The sequence below is a fragment of the Syngnathoides biaculeatus genome, chromosome 13, assembly GCF_019802595.1.
Source record: "Syngnathoides biaculeatus isolate LvHL_M chromosome 13, ASM1980259v1, whole genome shotgun sequence".
Taxonomy (NCBI): domain Eukaryota; kingdom Metazoa; phylum Chordata; class Actinopteri; order Syngnathiformes; family Syngnathidae; genus Syngnathoides; species Syngnathoides biaculeatus.
The window spans coordinates 14,749,546-14,764,057 of NC_084652.1; the positions used below are offsets into that span (position 1 = coordinate 14,749,546).

Below are 14,512 nucleotides of genomic sequence, written 5' to 3' on the forward strand. Positions count from 1 at the left end.
GGTCTCAGTCACCAGGGTTAGCGTTCTTGTATCAGTTGGGTGTAAAAAAATAAAAAAAAATGCCATTTTCTATGAGCCAATAAAAATGGAACCAGACAAATTTTTAAGGCACTCCGATATCTTCAAATGTAAAAACTGGATTAAGCATTTAGGTCTCTCGACATACAGTACTTTGAGAAGTGAATCACCTACTTTTCAACGGCTCCCCCACTGCCCATCGGCTAGATTACAGACTAGGGATATTTACTGAATAATCTGTATCTTTCCAAAATTGAAGATATTAAAGCGTGCAAGCAAACAACATAATTCATTGACTCACCCAATGAGAACGATAAGGAAATTGCCAATTGTCAATCGCCATCCTCAGTTGTGACTCAACACGACTATACGGCCTCATTTACGATTTAGTAATGACTAGGTAATAACGTAAATTACTTGATTTGTGCGACAGTGACTTGGGCCGTAGTCCCGGCTCTGGACGACGTAGTATTGTTGATGTTTGGCAGGGTATGCCACCCATGTTTAGCCAACATATGAACCTCTATTGGTAGGGGGGTTTGTAAAGAGGCTGTTATGTGAGCAGCCAGCGCAGATGTTTAGCCAAGACCCACCCAACCACCCCCACCCAATACTCACGCACAAACTGACAGATGAGCTTCTTCCCAGTCGATTAAAACCGGAGGTGACAGCTTGGCTCACCTGCTCTGAGCTTTGTGTCCTGGCTGACGGATTAAAGCAGAACAACACCGACAGCCATAATAGGTTTGTCTCCTCGAAGCTTCTCCAGTAATACATCCCCCACTTCAGTCACGTGATGTCATTATTTGCTTCTTTCAATTTTTATTCATCTTTGAAAAAAAAGAAAAACTCACGAGTCCATCCCGGACTGCTGTGATATTCTGACAGTGGAGGTAAAACATATTTGCTATTCCTTCTTTTGATCCCTCGGCCGGATGAGACTCGGAACTCCAGCCTGGTGAACATACCGGGAAATCAAAGAGAATACCAGAAATCTGTTTAATAATTTATTTGCATATGATTATCGTAAAAATATTGAAGGAGAAATGGGTACTTTTCTTCTAGTTTTCTGTCATTTTTTTGTGTAATACTGTATATCTAACACACCTTGAATTGCACAGGAAAAAGTCTGCCCTTACAGACGCACATTTTCTTCTTCTTTCTTTGTGACATATAGTTTCAGATAGGTAATGACCGTTACACTTTTACCTTTTGCCATTGTTTGTTCCTCAACAACAAACAAACAAGCATGTAAACAAAGGTCACGCAGAGGCCAAAGTCAAGTCGGAAAGCTTGAAATGCTGATTGAGCTAAAGAGTAACTGTACGTATATACAGGCAGTCGTTTGTTTAAATAGAAACTGCACCGGACGAGGGTGAGGAAAAACGGACCGATGAACAAGAGGTTTTCAATCCACGTTAGTTAGGTCAGTTCAACATTAAGGTCAGAACGCTTTCATCTTTTTAACTCAATCCGTGACACGTTTGCCACAGGGCGATGTACAAGTCACACGTGTCGTTCTTTGCGATGCAAAACAAAAACAAAAACAAAAGTTGAATAGCAGAAATGTCTCCATGTTGTCCTTTCAATGGTTTTCTCTGAATTCATTCATTCTGGTCTGATCACTGGAAGAAAAAAAACAAAAACGGAACACACGCATGCACACACACGCACGCACACTCGCACAGAAGCATTGTAACAAAATTTTGAGCCCCTGGTAAAAAAAAAAAGCACAACTACAGCTCATCAGTCATAAATTAGCATTCAAAATAACGCGCATATGTTTCGAATAAGAAAAACACGGACGTTAAAGTCCATAGCAAATGCCACCAAAGCAACATACAATGTGGAAGGTTCCACTTTGGCATGCACGTGATGGACGTGTCCAGCACAGTGTCATTTGCAGCCCCCCCCCCCCTGTGAGGACAGACCGCCTGAAGACTTGGATGCTTTGTACACAGTTCAAACATGGAATTCTCCCAGTACGTGTGCGGAAGACGATATACACCAGGAAGTGGATTTACCTGTAAGTTTTATCCTTCAAAAAAAAAAGTAAAGGAAGAGAGAAAACAGTTGGTTACATTAAAAAAAAAAAATTAAAAAAATTTAAAAAACGGCATATCAGTTTTTCTTCCCACATCTTACCTTGGGAATTTAAATCTTAATTTTAACCACATGGACCCATCTGTCAGTGTCTTGATCAGGAAAGATCCATTTTAGCATAGCTTAGAATAGCTAGCTCACTGCATGCTGCAGTGCTAAGAGATATTTGTACTTGCAGTTGTCGGCCTTCTCAACACCACGACAAAGAAAACACTGTGCATTTGCCAACTGTCACAAATTTTTTTTCCACCTTCTCTCCGTGACCGGCGCGCACTCCCAGATAACAACGAGGCACTCTATTGCGGCCATGCCTCTGGACTATGCAGAGGGACGATGTATTTTGAAGATGTAACTCTACGTTGCAATTTCATCGGATAGCCGCCGATGCGAACGAAGGTGCTCCAGTTTTTAGATAGTGGGGAAGGGGGCACAATGCTAGAAGCCCATGTGCACACCTGGGCACCATTTTAGACACGCCCCCAAAATCAGGAAGACTGAAATGGTGAAGAACTGTTTAACGCGGTATCTCTACGATGCAGTCCTACAAAGTCCTCGGTCGTTGCCCACGTTTCCAGCAATTAACTTTCAACATAGAGACAAATGTTTTCATTAAGTTCAAAGGGTATTAAAATCAAGTTCAGCCTTGTGGACGCTTTTTCAATGCCAATTGTAAATGGAAAGAATGATCCACTGGTTTCCAAAAAGACATCTACCACAGCTGTCTTGAAGACTTGGCACTCTCGGATCCTTTGCCAGACCCCCGTTGTAGTTTTGTGAGGAGAGAAGCCCCACTGGCTCCCAACCAGCAGAAAACACATGCAGACATGCAAACACAACCTGAGAGGGCCCATAAGATGTTTGGCTTGATGTCAACAGTCACAAAACCACAAATGAAGAACACACACACACACACACACAGACCGCAACGGAACGTTCTCTTTTGACACAAAATCTCCAAGCGCTTGCACAACGTAATCCGAGTGGTCCTTCCTTTGCAATGGGAGCTTCCCTCGTTTTTTTTCCCCTCTTCTTTATTTTACATAGGGCTCTTCACGTCAGAGTTTTCTAGGTAGTTTATCTCGGGTCTCCCGTCTCCTCGAGGGTTGCTTTTGCGGCAGCTCACACTCTGATGGGGAGAGTTTGGCTCATTTGCTGCCGCACGATTTCCTCGCTGCTGTCCGGACTTTTCCTGTTGTGTCCCGGCAGGGTCCCTCCGAGCCTCAGCAGGTCCCTGCGGTCACAGGTCACAAGGAGTCAGCGGGAGGTTAACAGACACATCACGGTATCGCCAAATTTCCAGTGACGTAGGTCAATACCCTTCTTCCAGCGTTTCTGCTGAAATATTTGAGCCGTACTATCCCAATTTTTAGCACCTGCTCAATGCAGTGGGGTACATTTTGCTAGTTTCCCAACGTCTTTGGAGTGAAGGCATATAGTTTATGTTTGAAAAATCAAAAAGGATTACAGAAAGTAAAGATATATTGAAAAAAATGGTGTGTTGCAGTGGTTTAATTATTAACTGATCTACCTCTCACGATACATCGATTGCAAAGATTGATTATTTGAAGTCAATAAGTAGAGTAGAACTTTGACTTCTCCCAACTTAATCGATTCCACACACTCCCACACTAAAAGAAAGTTGCATTTTTTTTTTTCTAGGCTTGACAAGTGTGGTTTTTTTTGTGTGTTTGACCGTCTCGCTAATGCAGGTATACAGTTCAATAAATGATGCCAAAAGTTGGATTTAATTAGTTTAATTGAAAAAGTGAAACTCATTATTTTAATCAATGACATCTTAATTTATTTGGGGATTTTTCAAATTTTTTCTTTGGGGATTTAACACATTGAATTAGAGTTTGAACATGATAATGTGATGGTGTTGTTGATTTTTGCGCAAAGGATTGTAGGAATCTTCTTTAATTTATTGTAAACTCATTTTGCAGACCCTCACAATAGGACTGGGGATCCCAGTTTAAGAGCCACTAGGCTCGAAGGCGCCTTTCAGATCTCGTTGCTCTCCATCTCCTTTCTCTCGGGACTTTATCAAGCCGACCGTCGTTGCAATGACTTCCTGACAACGCGACATGTTTCTCTTCCAGCTCTTCTTCCTCCCATCGCTCGCTGTTGCGTCGAAACGAGGCCATAAATGAATCATTGGGATGTCATCAGCACACAGCGACACGTAGCAGAACATGCGTACGGGCTCGTCTCGCACACGATTCTCTCCTGTTGCCCCGAGAGGGCACTGGGCGCGCACTCTCCCTGATGCATTAAAAAGCTCATTAGCAAGCTAATTAAACACATTTCTCTCTTTTAGCTTCTCCTCAATCTCCCTTATTACTCACACTTCATCACCGCCTGCTTTTCCACATCAGCGGCCCTGGCTGCTGTCTGTCCTATCGCCGACATTCCAGCATCGCGCCAAGTATTGGGGGAATTAAAGCGAGGTCAGCCACTACATTTCCCCACACAATTAGCTTCAGTGATCCCGAATCCTGGCATATCGCTTGCCCTCGGGGGCGCCGGTGCTCCAGTGAAGCCGTGAGCCAAGGAGCTGGCAAGCGACCTGGATACGCCGTGTGAGATTCTTACCTTTTGTGCCCGTCGGAAGCGGGAGGGCATTACAAAGCCAGAGACAGATAAGGTGTCTATTATTCATTCTACAGTACAGTAATACATTCCACGCCTAACACATAAATATTAAAGTATGTACAGTAAGCGCAGGCAGCATGGTGGAACAATTGGTTAGAGCTTTGGCCTTACAGTTCTGAGGACCGTGGTTCAAATCCCAGCCCCACCTGTGTGGAGATTGCAGATTCTACCCGTGCCTGTGTGGGTTTTCTCCAGGCACTCCCACATCCCAAAAACATGCAACCTTCATTGGGGTCTTCGGTCTGACTGTTGTTTGTCTCTATGTGCCCTGCGCTTGGCTGGGAACCAGTTGAGGGTGAACCCCCGCCTCCTGCTCGATAATAGCTCGGATAGGCTCCATCACTGCTGCGACCCTTGTGAGGATAAGCGACTCACGATGTCTTTTGGAATGTTTTCATACAATGCAGTGCTATTTTTCATTTTGGTCACAGGACAAATATGAAATGATTTGATGAGAAATACAGCATTTATTGTCGTGCATATCTGTTGGGGCCGTGAGAGAATCTGCATGTGAGCGTCTGCGTGTGATACGTGGCCAACAGCAAGATCCCCTCTGCACAAAACAATTTTCTGCCTTCTGCCGCAAAAGTTTTTGGGGTAATTACCGCCAACAGTTGTATTACTTTTGGTAACATCTATGATGGTTCCTGTTCACCCATTTTTTTCCTTTTATTTCATCTTTAATCATTAAGATTAAAAACCTCTCTTTCAAAGTAGAGGCACGCAAACACAAAGGGATATTTATATAGTCACAACGCAAGTTTACAAACAATCTGAAAAATGATGTCATATGTTAGCATGAAGCGAGAGTACTTTTGTTAGATGAAAAGATATGGTTTGGTTAAATATTTTATATAAACTGTTTAATTGTCTTTTGTTTTGTTTGTCTGTTCTACAATAAACTGGGAGTGAAAGTTAAACTGGAAGCAAGGACACTATGCCTCTTATTTGGAGAGCTGTGAACAAATCTTTTATAGTCTTGCTTTTTGCGACAGCAAGAGCGAGTAGCATGAAAGAACACTCTAAAAAGTGCATTTATTAGATCTCATGCTATTAAAATAAAATCTGCTGTTTTATACACAACATATGTCAAAATGAATCTATGACATGATTGAAGTTTGACATCTATGTGGTTGGTCGACTGAACGTAGAAAGCATTGGACAGCGTGAGCCTTGCAAAACAGCTGAATTTGAAATTGTGACGTGGTTTCATCAATTAATATTCAACTCGGCTGAACGGCAACACGGCATTTTCGCAACTTAAGCGATCGAGTCTCAGCAGCCGTCAAGCCACACAAATGCAGTCTAATAAAAAGTTTTATAACAATTCCTAACTACATTTAGAATTCATTATGTAACTGTGCATGACATAATGACACTTGTTGTCATTGTTACCAGAATATGCGTGAGCAATGAACGTCGCAGGGAGCGGATGACATAATATGTGATATTTTTCGTCATTTTCACCCACGTCCCCTATCAGGCCACGATTCCTATTATTGGGCCACCAATCAAATACTTGTTGAGTTCTCCTTCACAATGGTAGTAGGACACCTCATTTAGACTTCACTCTGAACTCTGGGCCCCCACAATAGCAGGGATTCCCCCGACAGACAGACACGAGTTATATTCCTAAAACAAATCTGTGAAAAAAGCGTGGGTGCGAAAAACGAACCGCCGCATAGCAAGGGAAACGTTCTACATCACGGAGGAGGGGGGATGCCGCAGCTACAGCAACAGACAGCATCCCGACAACCAGGTCCCAGCTCGGCAATTTCTGTACAAACACAGACTCCGACTCAGTAACATTCGATGCGCTGGAAGTTGGAAGAACATTTAAATCACTGGTGTCAAACTCGAGGCCCGGGGGCCAGATCTGCCCCCCCCCCGGATGATTTTATGTGGCCCGTGAAGGTATGAACTTCCATGATTTTTATTAAAACCTGTAACAAAATTTCAAATGGTCATATTATAAATGATAACATTGAGATATTCCAAGCATTTTTGTGTTACCAAACAACAATAGTTGAAAAACCCACTATTATTGATTTCTGATTCCAAAACGAGTTAATAAATTTCATATGAAAATATGATGAGGCGGTTAAAGATTTTTATGGTCTCCCAGTCGTAACGGCGCTCTGAGGGGAACCGTAAGTAAAATGTGGCCCGCGACAAAAATGAGTTTGACACCCCTGATTTAAATGATCACCAGGCAGACCAACGCTTATGTATAGGTTGACTTGAAATATATGCAGCAGACGCACACGTCTGTCTGGTAACAAGAGCCTTCCAGATCTGACAGAGAGGAGCCTTCTCTCAAAAGAAGCTGAAAGCGGACAAACCCTCCAAGAAGGAATCTCGCTCGCCCCTTTGCGAGGCCGCCATATTTGTCTTTTGCGCGACATCTTATTCCAACAACCCCGGGGCAGAGTCATCTCTCTCAGCGAACGAGGCGTCATCCTCCGCTTCACAGCTGTCGTATACAATAGAGGGCACAATTTCACACGGGGTGAAAGAGAGAATCCTGCATTTTCCTTTTGTTTTTCTTGGCCCAGCTCTGCTTCTGTTGTGCTGGGGAATGGGGGGGATGAAAGCTTTACATGCTCATTCTCTTATCATTATTATTATGCTGGAAGCGACAATACTGTCATTTACTTGAGTATTTATTTTTTACTTCCTTTATTAAATGAAAGCGTAAACCAACATTGATGTAAAAGATTTGGGATGCAACCGCAAACCAATCTGGGCTGATAAGCGCTCATTATAAAAATCATCCAACCCGATTCTTTGACTTGGGTGGGCAGTCACGTGACGAAAACACAGTTGGATTTCACACCATCTAAGAGCGAAAACGGCTCCCTTCTCTCTGCAGTCACCCCCACTGAGTTGCTGCACAGCAGGTAGCTGGCTCAGTGCTGTGTTCATAGAATCCTTTCGCTTTAGAAAACTACGACACTGAAGAAAATAAATAAATAAATAAAACCGACAAAAAAGTATAGCCCATGTTAATTATAAAATAATCTCAATTTAATCATATATTTACTTCATTCAGGGCCAGGTTTACTAAAGGTCTGCCTGACAAAAATGGCCGCACACTTGTTTGCTAATGCAAATAGATGATGAAGATGATCTACGACCTGGTCGCTCCCAAGCGTGTCTGTCAAATTCCCTTGCGCAGTTTATTTTACTTCTTCTGGGAAGAGGATACGCAAATAGATGAATTAAGCAAGTGCAATCAGATATGTTAAACCTGAGAGGAACTGCAAAGGTTGATTTTTATTTTCATTTTTTTCAAACAGTGTCTGTCTGTGTCAGTCTTTCAGTGAGGGTTGAACTCTCTCACGGTTACCCTTACGGACGGAATTTCTAGGCGCAGCCGAGGTGTTGAGGAGTTCTCGTGTGGTGGCCACAGTAAAGTATCTCTGCTTTGTTTTTTGTTTTTCATTTAGACAAGGTAGATGATGTGGTTCTTTTGGCTTCATCAAGCTGTGATCTTCAATTCTCACTGGAGCAGTTTGCAGCCCAGTGTGAGAGGGTCGGGATGTTGAATGTTACATGAACTGCATTTTATCGACACCATCACAGGGCCAAACGTGCTTTACAAAACCTCATATTCACTCCACTCACTTAGACACACACACATTCATACACTGGGAGCAAATTAGGGTTTAGTGTCTTGCCCAAGGACACTTTAATGTGCAGATAGTGGGAGCTGGGAACCGAACCAGCTGTACTTTGCTGACTGGACGACCCGCTGTACCGACTGAGCGGCTCATGATCAAAATCCACACCAGATCTGAGATCAAGGTAATCATTGCCCTCTCCAGGTGGAGAATCAGATCCCAAGTGAAGGGGTTAAAGTAATTAGGGGTCTTGTTCACGACTGAGGGAAGAATGGAGGGGGAGTTCGACAGAGGATCATTGCAGCATCTGTGATGCGGGCTTTGTATCAGTCTGGCGTGGTGAAGGCGGAGCTGAGCTGGAAGGTGAAGCTCTCAATTTATCGGTCGAGCTACGTTCGTACCCTCACCGATGGTCATAAGTTGTAGGTAGTGATTGAAAGATTATGGCCGTGGATATAAGTGGCCGCGATGAGTTTTTCTACAAAGGGTGTCCTGGCTCTCTGTAAGCGATAGGGTGAGAGTCGAGCTGCTCCTCCTCATCGAGAGGAGCCAGATGAAGGGGCTCAGGCATCTGGTTAGGATACCTCCTAGGTGCAGTGCTCTGTGCCCGTCTCATTGGAAAGAGGCCCAGGGGACGACCCAGGACACGCTAGATAGTCTCCCGACTGTCCTGGTAACACCTTGGGATCCCCCCAGAATAGTTGGGGAGAGGGAAGACTGGACTTCTCTGCTTCAACTGCTGCCCCCATGACCTCCCATGACCCCACGACATCAATTCAGGGCACTGTAACAACTGGTGCTGTTCTCTCTCAGAGCAATTTTATGGATGTGCTATACGAGGTTTAAAATGCAATTTTAAGCCACAGCAGAATAAGAATCATTTTTAGTAGTTTTTTTAAGGAATTTTCCGGTGGTTGTACATACCATTGGAGTACAACGATAGACAGCCATCTATCCATCCATTTTCCAAGCCTCTTATATCCTCACCCATTTTGAGAAAAAATACTTTTCAGACATTAAAATACACTGTAGGGAGACACTTAGCCTCTAGCCGTGAAATGGCTCGAGGGAAGAAGCTGCTGGAATGCCTGCTGGTATTATTTTGCATGGATCGATACTGCCTACCTGAAGGAAGTAGCGACCAGATGCGGAGGGTCCATGAGAATTTTGCATCCTGACGATTTTTCCAGCTGTCCTGATCGTCTGTTTCAATTGGAGTTCCCCCCTTGTTTTTGGCAGTTTAAACCAGACTGTGGTGGTGGTGGTACACAGTACTGATTGGATGACCGCTGTGTAGAATTATCTCAACTGCTCCCATGGCAGGATGTGCTTCCTCATTAGTTGCAGGACGTTTATCCTCTGCTGGGCCTTTTTGAGGATAGAACTAATGTTTTTCTTGAGGTTCTGAGAGACCATAATTCCCGTGAACTTGAAGGTCTCAACAGTTGACAAGGGAGTTGTACTGCGTGAGGGGGAGCTGTGGTGAAGGATGATTCCTGAAGTCCACGATCATCTCTACAGTCTTTTGTGCATTCAGCCCGAGTTGCGTAGGCCCCACCACAGCTCCAGCCTCTTTTATAATTGTTTATAATATATGCTTCCTCCGATTTTGACAATTAACGTCATCCAATAAATAACACCAACAACCACTATGACAAAACACATAAGCAAGCATTTGGAAGCACACACAAAAAAGAAACTTTCTCCAACAAACCCAATTATGTTTGCTTGCCTCTTCCCCTAACACTTCCAATTCCATCACTTTAAACTTCATTTCGCACTTGCGGTGCTCACCCAAATGTTCCTTGGTTAAATGGTTTTTGGACCTGTTAAGTAAAATTGGATAATTTCCCGTGGCACACCTGATGATGTCTCAAGGCAGATTCTCATTTCACGTAAACCCCCACCCCACCCCAACCACCACCACTACCAAAAAAAAAAAAAAACTGTTCAGCTCCTTCAAATACCTCTGCTTGCCTGTCAGATTTCACAATGAGTACTATAAATACATTTGTGAGTAAATGAAGACAGCAACATTATTTCAGTACACACTGTCTACATTCTGCATCATTTTTGCTTGTTGCTGAGCTGTTCGATTTGTGTAATGAAAAATATGTGCCTTAGCTCAGTAAAAGTTGGGAAACAACAGATGGTGTATTGAGGAAACGGACATGCATTTGTTATTTGCCTCCATTTAAAAACATCAACTTGCAAAGGAATCAATACATCTACAATGTGTGCATCCAAAGCCTGCCTGTTGTTGAAGACCAAATGATGCACGATAACGATTTGGTAATTTGCTGACAGTTCAGTGCAATGTGTATATAAACACAGCTGGTGAAAGATTATCAATGTCGTCTCATAATATCATTAGCAACATGTTTCCTATTTTTATTCGCCAGCAGTTTAAGCCTGTTTCTCGCGAGCTGAGGGTCCCGGGGGTACACGTGCCATACCTTCAGGGTCAGCAAAATAATTTGCAATAAATTACTACGCTCCATCATTAAAATAAAACATGGGCCTACGTACTACTTCTCAGTTTTGGGCCAATTAAAAATTCTTCGATAATTGTGATGTATCATCACATACTGTAAACCTGTCATCGCTGCATGAAAAAAAGTTTTCTTTTTTTGCCCAAGAACAAAACCCTTATCGTGACATTTAAAGACGGAAGCTCGCCTCCACTCACCCTGAGTATGTGCTGGTCACAACCTTGAGACTGCCGGCGTTGCGGAGCAGCTTATCCAGCGTGTTGACGATCCGTGAGAATTTGGGCCGCAGGTTGCGCTCCTTCATCCAGCATTCCAACATGAGCTGGTGCAGCACCATAGGACAGTCCATGGGTGGGGGAAGCCGGTAGTCCTGCTCTACTGCGGTCATTACCTGAAGGATAGGATAGATTCAGAAAACACGCCCGTAAATAAGTGCAATGAGTGCATTGGAAATACTCAAATTGTGTGGCGACATGTAGACAGACAATACAACAAAAAACAGGCATACATTCTTTATCCTCTATGGAAAAAGAAGTCATATTACTGTAGCATCCTGAGTCACTTAGAAGTTGTGAAACTCTTCTTCATCTCTCTGCATGGCTGTTTTATACTGCCCCAAGTGGCCAAGTCACACATATCAGAATGTGCCGCAATTAATTAATCATAATGCGCAAACACTTTAACTCTTTATATTCTATTACATTATTTTATCCCTATAAATTTTTACAAAGTGCAATAATATAGAGTGCTCTTTTCTTTTTTAAAAAAACACACCACAAAATTGTTTCTTGTTTTTGGGGTGACAGCAATGGATTATTAGCTTTCGATTCATTTCAGTTGGGTAAAATGGTTTAAAATATCATATATATCCATTCCGTTCCTGAGCAAAATCCGAAGAAATTAAATTCCAAGCGTAATCATGGAATGAACAAAACTCATTTCTCAAACTTGCCCCTGACATACAAAACTAAGGTTTGTAATGATATGAATATGAAATGAACAATTATAGGACATCCCTGTTTAATATTTCCTCATTTGAATGACATTTAGTATTTTTCCCCTCCGTGTATGCAAGGTGAGAAGCCGCAATGTCAAACCAAGTTTCCGTTCCACATTTGGGAGGTAAATTTAAGAGAGAAATCCAATTTAACATGTTCAGAGGCTTACATTGGATCAAATCCTATCAGATAAGGTTGTAATTTGCTGTGCTTATAAAGGATCTTATTACATTGTATTCCCCCTGACCCAGAAGAAATTCAGTTTCTTGAGTTAACTTTACTTCTTTTTAGCGTTTTGGTTTCTACATGTTCAGAGACTAAGCCTTTGGTGATTGATTCTTTGTTAGCGTGGTGTCAAAATAATCTACCCATGCTTCTACGTATCTGCATGCAACAATAAAACTCACTATCGCATATTGTCAGCTTCAGTTCAGGATCTTTCTGAAATGACACGAACAGCACTGGATTCTCCGATGACAATAAATGGAGGCTGAAAATGTTTGCTCACTGGATTTTCACAGGGTTCAACATATTCTTCTCCATAAGGTATTAAAAACTCCACCACAATAAAAAATTGCCATCCGGGACTAAAAACATTGGGTTTTTTTTCCTCATCTCCTTCTGCGTAATTTTCATTTTTATATTGTGCTTGGAGCAGGCGAGTACCTCTTTCTACATCTTGTGTTTGTTGACTGTCGCTTATTGAGCTAAGACTGTGGCACAAAGGCGAGTGGGAACAATAGAGGCCCTCGACTTTGATACTTTCATTACCGCACGCGGCTTTTGTCGGCTGGCAATTTTCATGGCGTCTCTCGTTTTTTTTTTTTTTTTTTTTTTTTTTTTTTGCTCCTTTCTTATCGCCGTTACAAGTCTGACTTTGAATCGCAGCACCGCCGAGCAGCTATTCCGCCGAGGATTGGCGTAGAGCTCCGGTAAGTGTGATGGAGGGACACCCTTTGCTGTGAGCGTACTGCTGGAGATGCGACGTCTGTGTGTTGCAGATAGCCCGGGGGTAACAACAGCCGATGTCTGAGTGTGCGTGTGCGTCAGGGGGGAGCTTTGCAGTCTGCATTTTTTGGAGGGTAGGAGGGGGGGAGCAGACGAAAGTTGTAAATAGGGTGAAATAAAGCAGAACACAGACACACTGCTGCAGTGAGGAGATAAAGATTGCAGCCTAGTGAGACAGCGGGTACTAGACTCGGCCCGAAATGCAACGTGACACGTGCCTTGGATCTCCAATTCTTTGTTTATAGATATTTTTATCCATCAGTCCATTTTCTGAGCCCCTTATCCTCACCAGGGTCGCGAGAGTGCCTATCCCAGCTATCTTCGGGCAGGAGGCGGGGGGGACACCCTGAACTGGTTGTCAGCTAAATGCAGTAGATTATTTTAGGTATCTGAAATTTACTTGACTACAGTATTCTCCTTGCTACCCCAGAGTTTTATGATTTACCGGAAGAGAGTATACCTGTGAATATTCTTATACTGTATGCGCCGGTTGTATATGATTTGATTTAACTGACGTTTCAAGGTTTGGAATCATCCTACCATCAATGCTAATTTAAGTTACCCCAGCTATGGAGTTTTGCATCATATGTTAGCATTAAGATAGGAGACTTTGGTTAAAAAACAATATATGGTTAGGTTCAACATTTCTGTGTTTGAATGTATAATATTCAAATTTCTCGTTTTATGTATCAGATTTGCAGTTAACTTCAACTGTGACCGACAAATAAAAAGCTTCACTTTGGCTCTTATTTGGGGAAATGTGAAAGTGACAGAGTAAAAAAAAAATGCTTATGAGTACAGTACTTTAAAAAAATATGATTTAATGTGTTTAAATGTGATAAGTTGGGCGGTATTAAAATTGTCAGGCAAAATTCCTTTTGAGTTTCATAATTATTGACACTTCAGACTGTACTTACGTACATTTTCTAAATGAGTTAAATTGCCACTTGTGCTTAAGTAGAGTGAGCACTTTTTACTTTTTGTAACACAATTCTTAAGGAAAAAGAACAACATGACAGTATTGTACTTTATACAGACATACTGTAATAATTAATTCAATGGACATTGTGCTGCTCCTCTGTCCTGGTGTGCATACCTTGACCACCAGGGGGGCAGTAAAATACAAATGGTCACAATTTGATGATGAAACGCAGAAGACTAAATTAAGCTGTAGTCATAGAAGTCATTTTCTGCAGAGGATAAATAATATGTACCTTATATGCCTGCGTTGGTAGTTTTGTTAGGCCTTCTATGGTCTTTCCCATTATATGTTAGCATTAAGCTACCACACATTCGTAATAAAAGGTTACGTGAGTTGACTCAATAAACCACATGTAATTCTCTTTATGTATAATTTTACAAAAAAACGTCATCTAGTGTTGGTGATAAACAGCTCGAAACCACTTTGCATGTTTTTGCAAAAATGCTTACTATCAGGCCAGCCCCGCCTGTGTGGAGTTTGCATGTTCTCTCCGTCCCTGCGTGGGTTTTCTCGGAGCACTCAGGTTTCCTCCCACATTCCAAAAACATGCACCATTAATTGGGCACGATAAATTGCCCATAGGTGTGATTGTGAGTGGAGCTGCTTGTCTCAATGTGCCCTGCGATTGGCTGGCAA

The 14,512-nt window shown here is 42.4% G+C and overlaps 1 protein-coding gene across 1 annotated transcript in view; it reads right to left on the reverse strand.

Moving 5' to 3' along the window:
- Positions 1-1,060: 1,060 nt before the first annotated feature.
- ephb3a (eph receptor B3a) overlaps positions 1,061-14,512 on the reverse strand; it is a 51,428-nt gene continuing 37,976 nt past the window's right edge. The window contains exons 13-14 of the mRNA XM_061839667.1: positions 11,086-11,279; positions 1,061-3,352 (exon numbers count right to left, since the gene is read on the reverse strand). Coding sequence (XP_061695651.1) covers positions 3,241-3,352; positions 11,086-11,279 — 306 coding nt within the window. The 3' untranslated portion in view covers positions 1,061-3,240. The remainder of the gene's footprint in view (positions 3,353-11,085; positions 11,280-14,512) is intronic.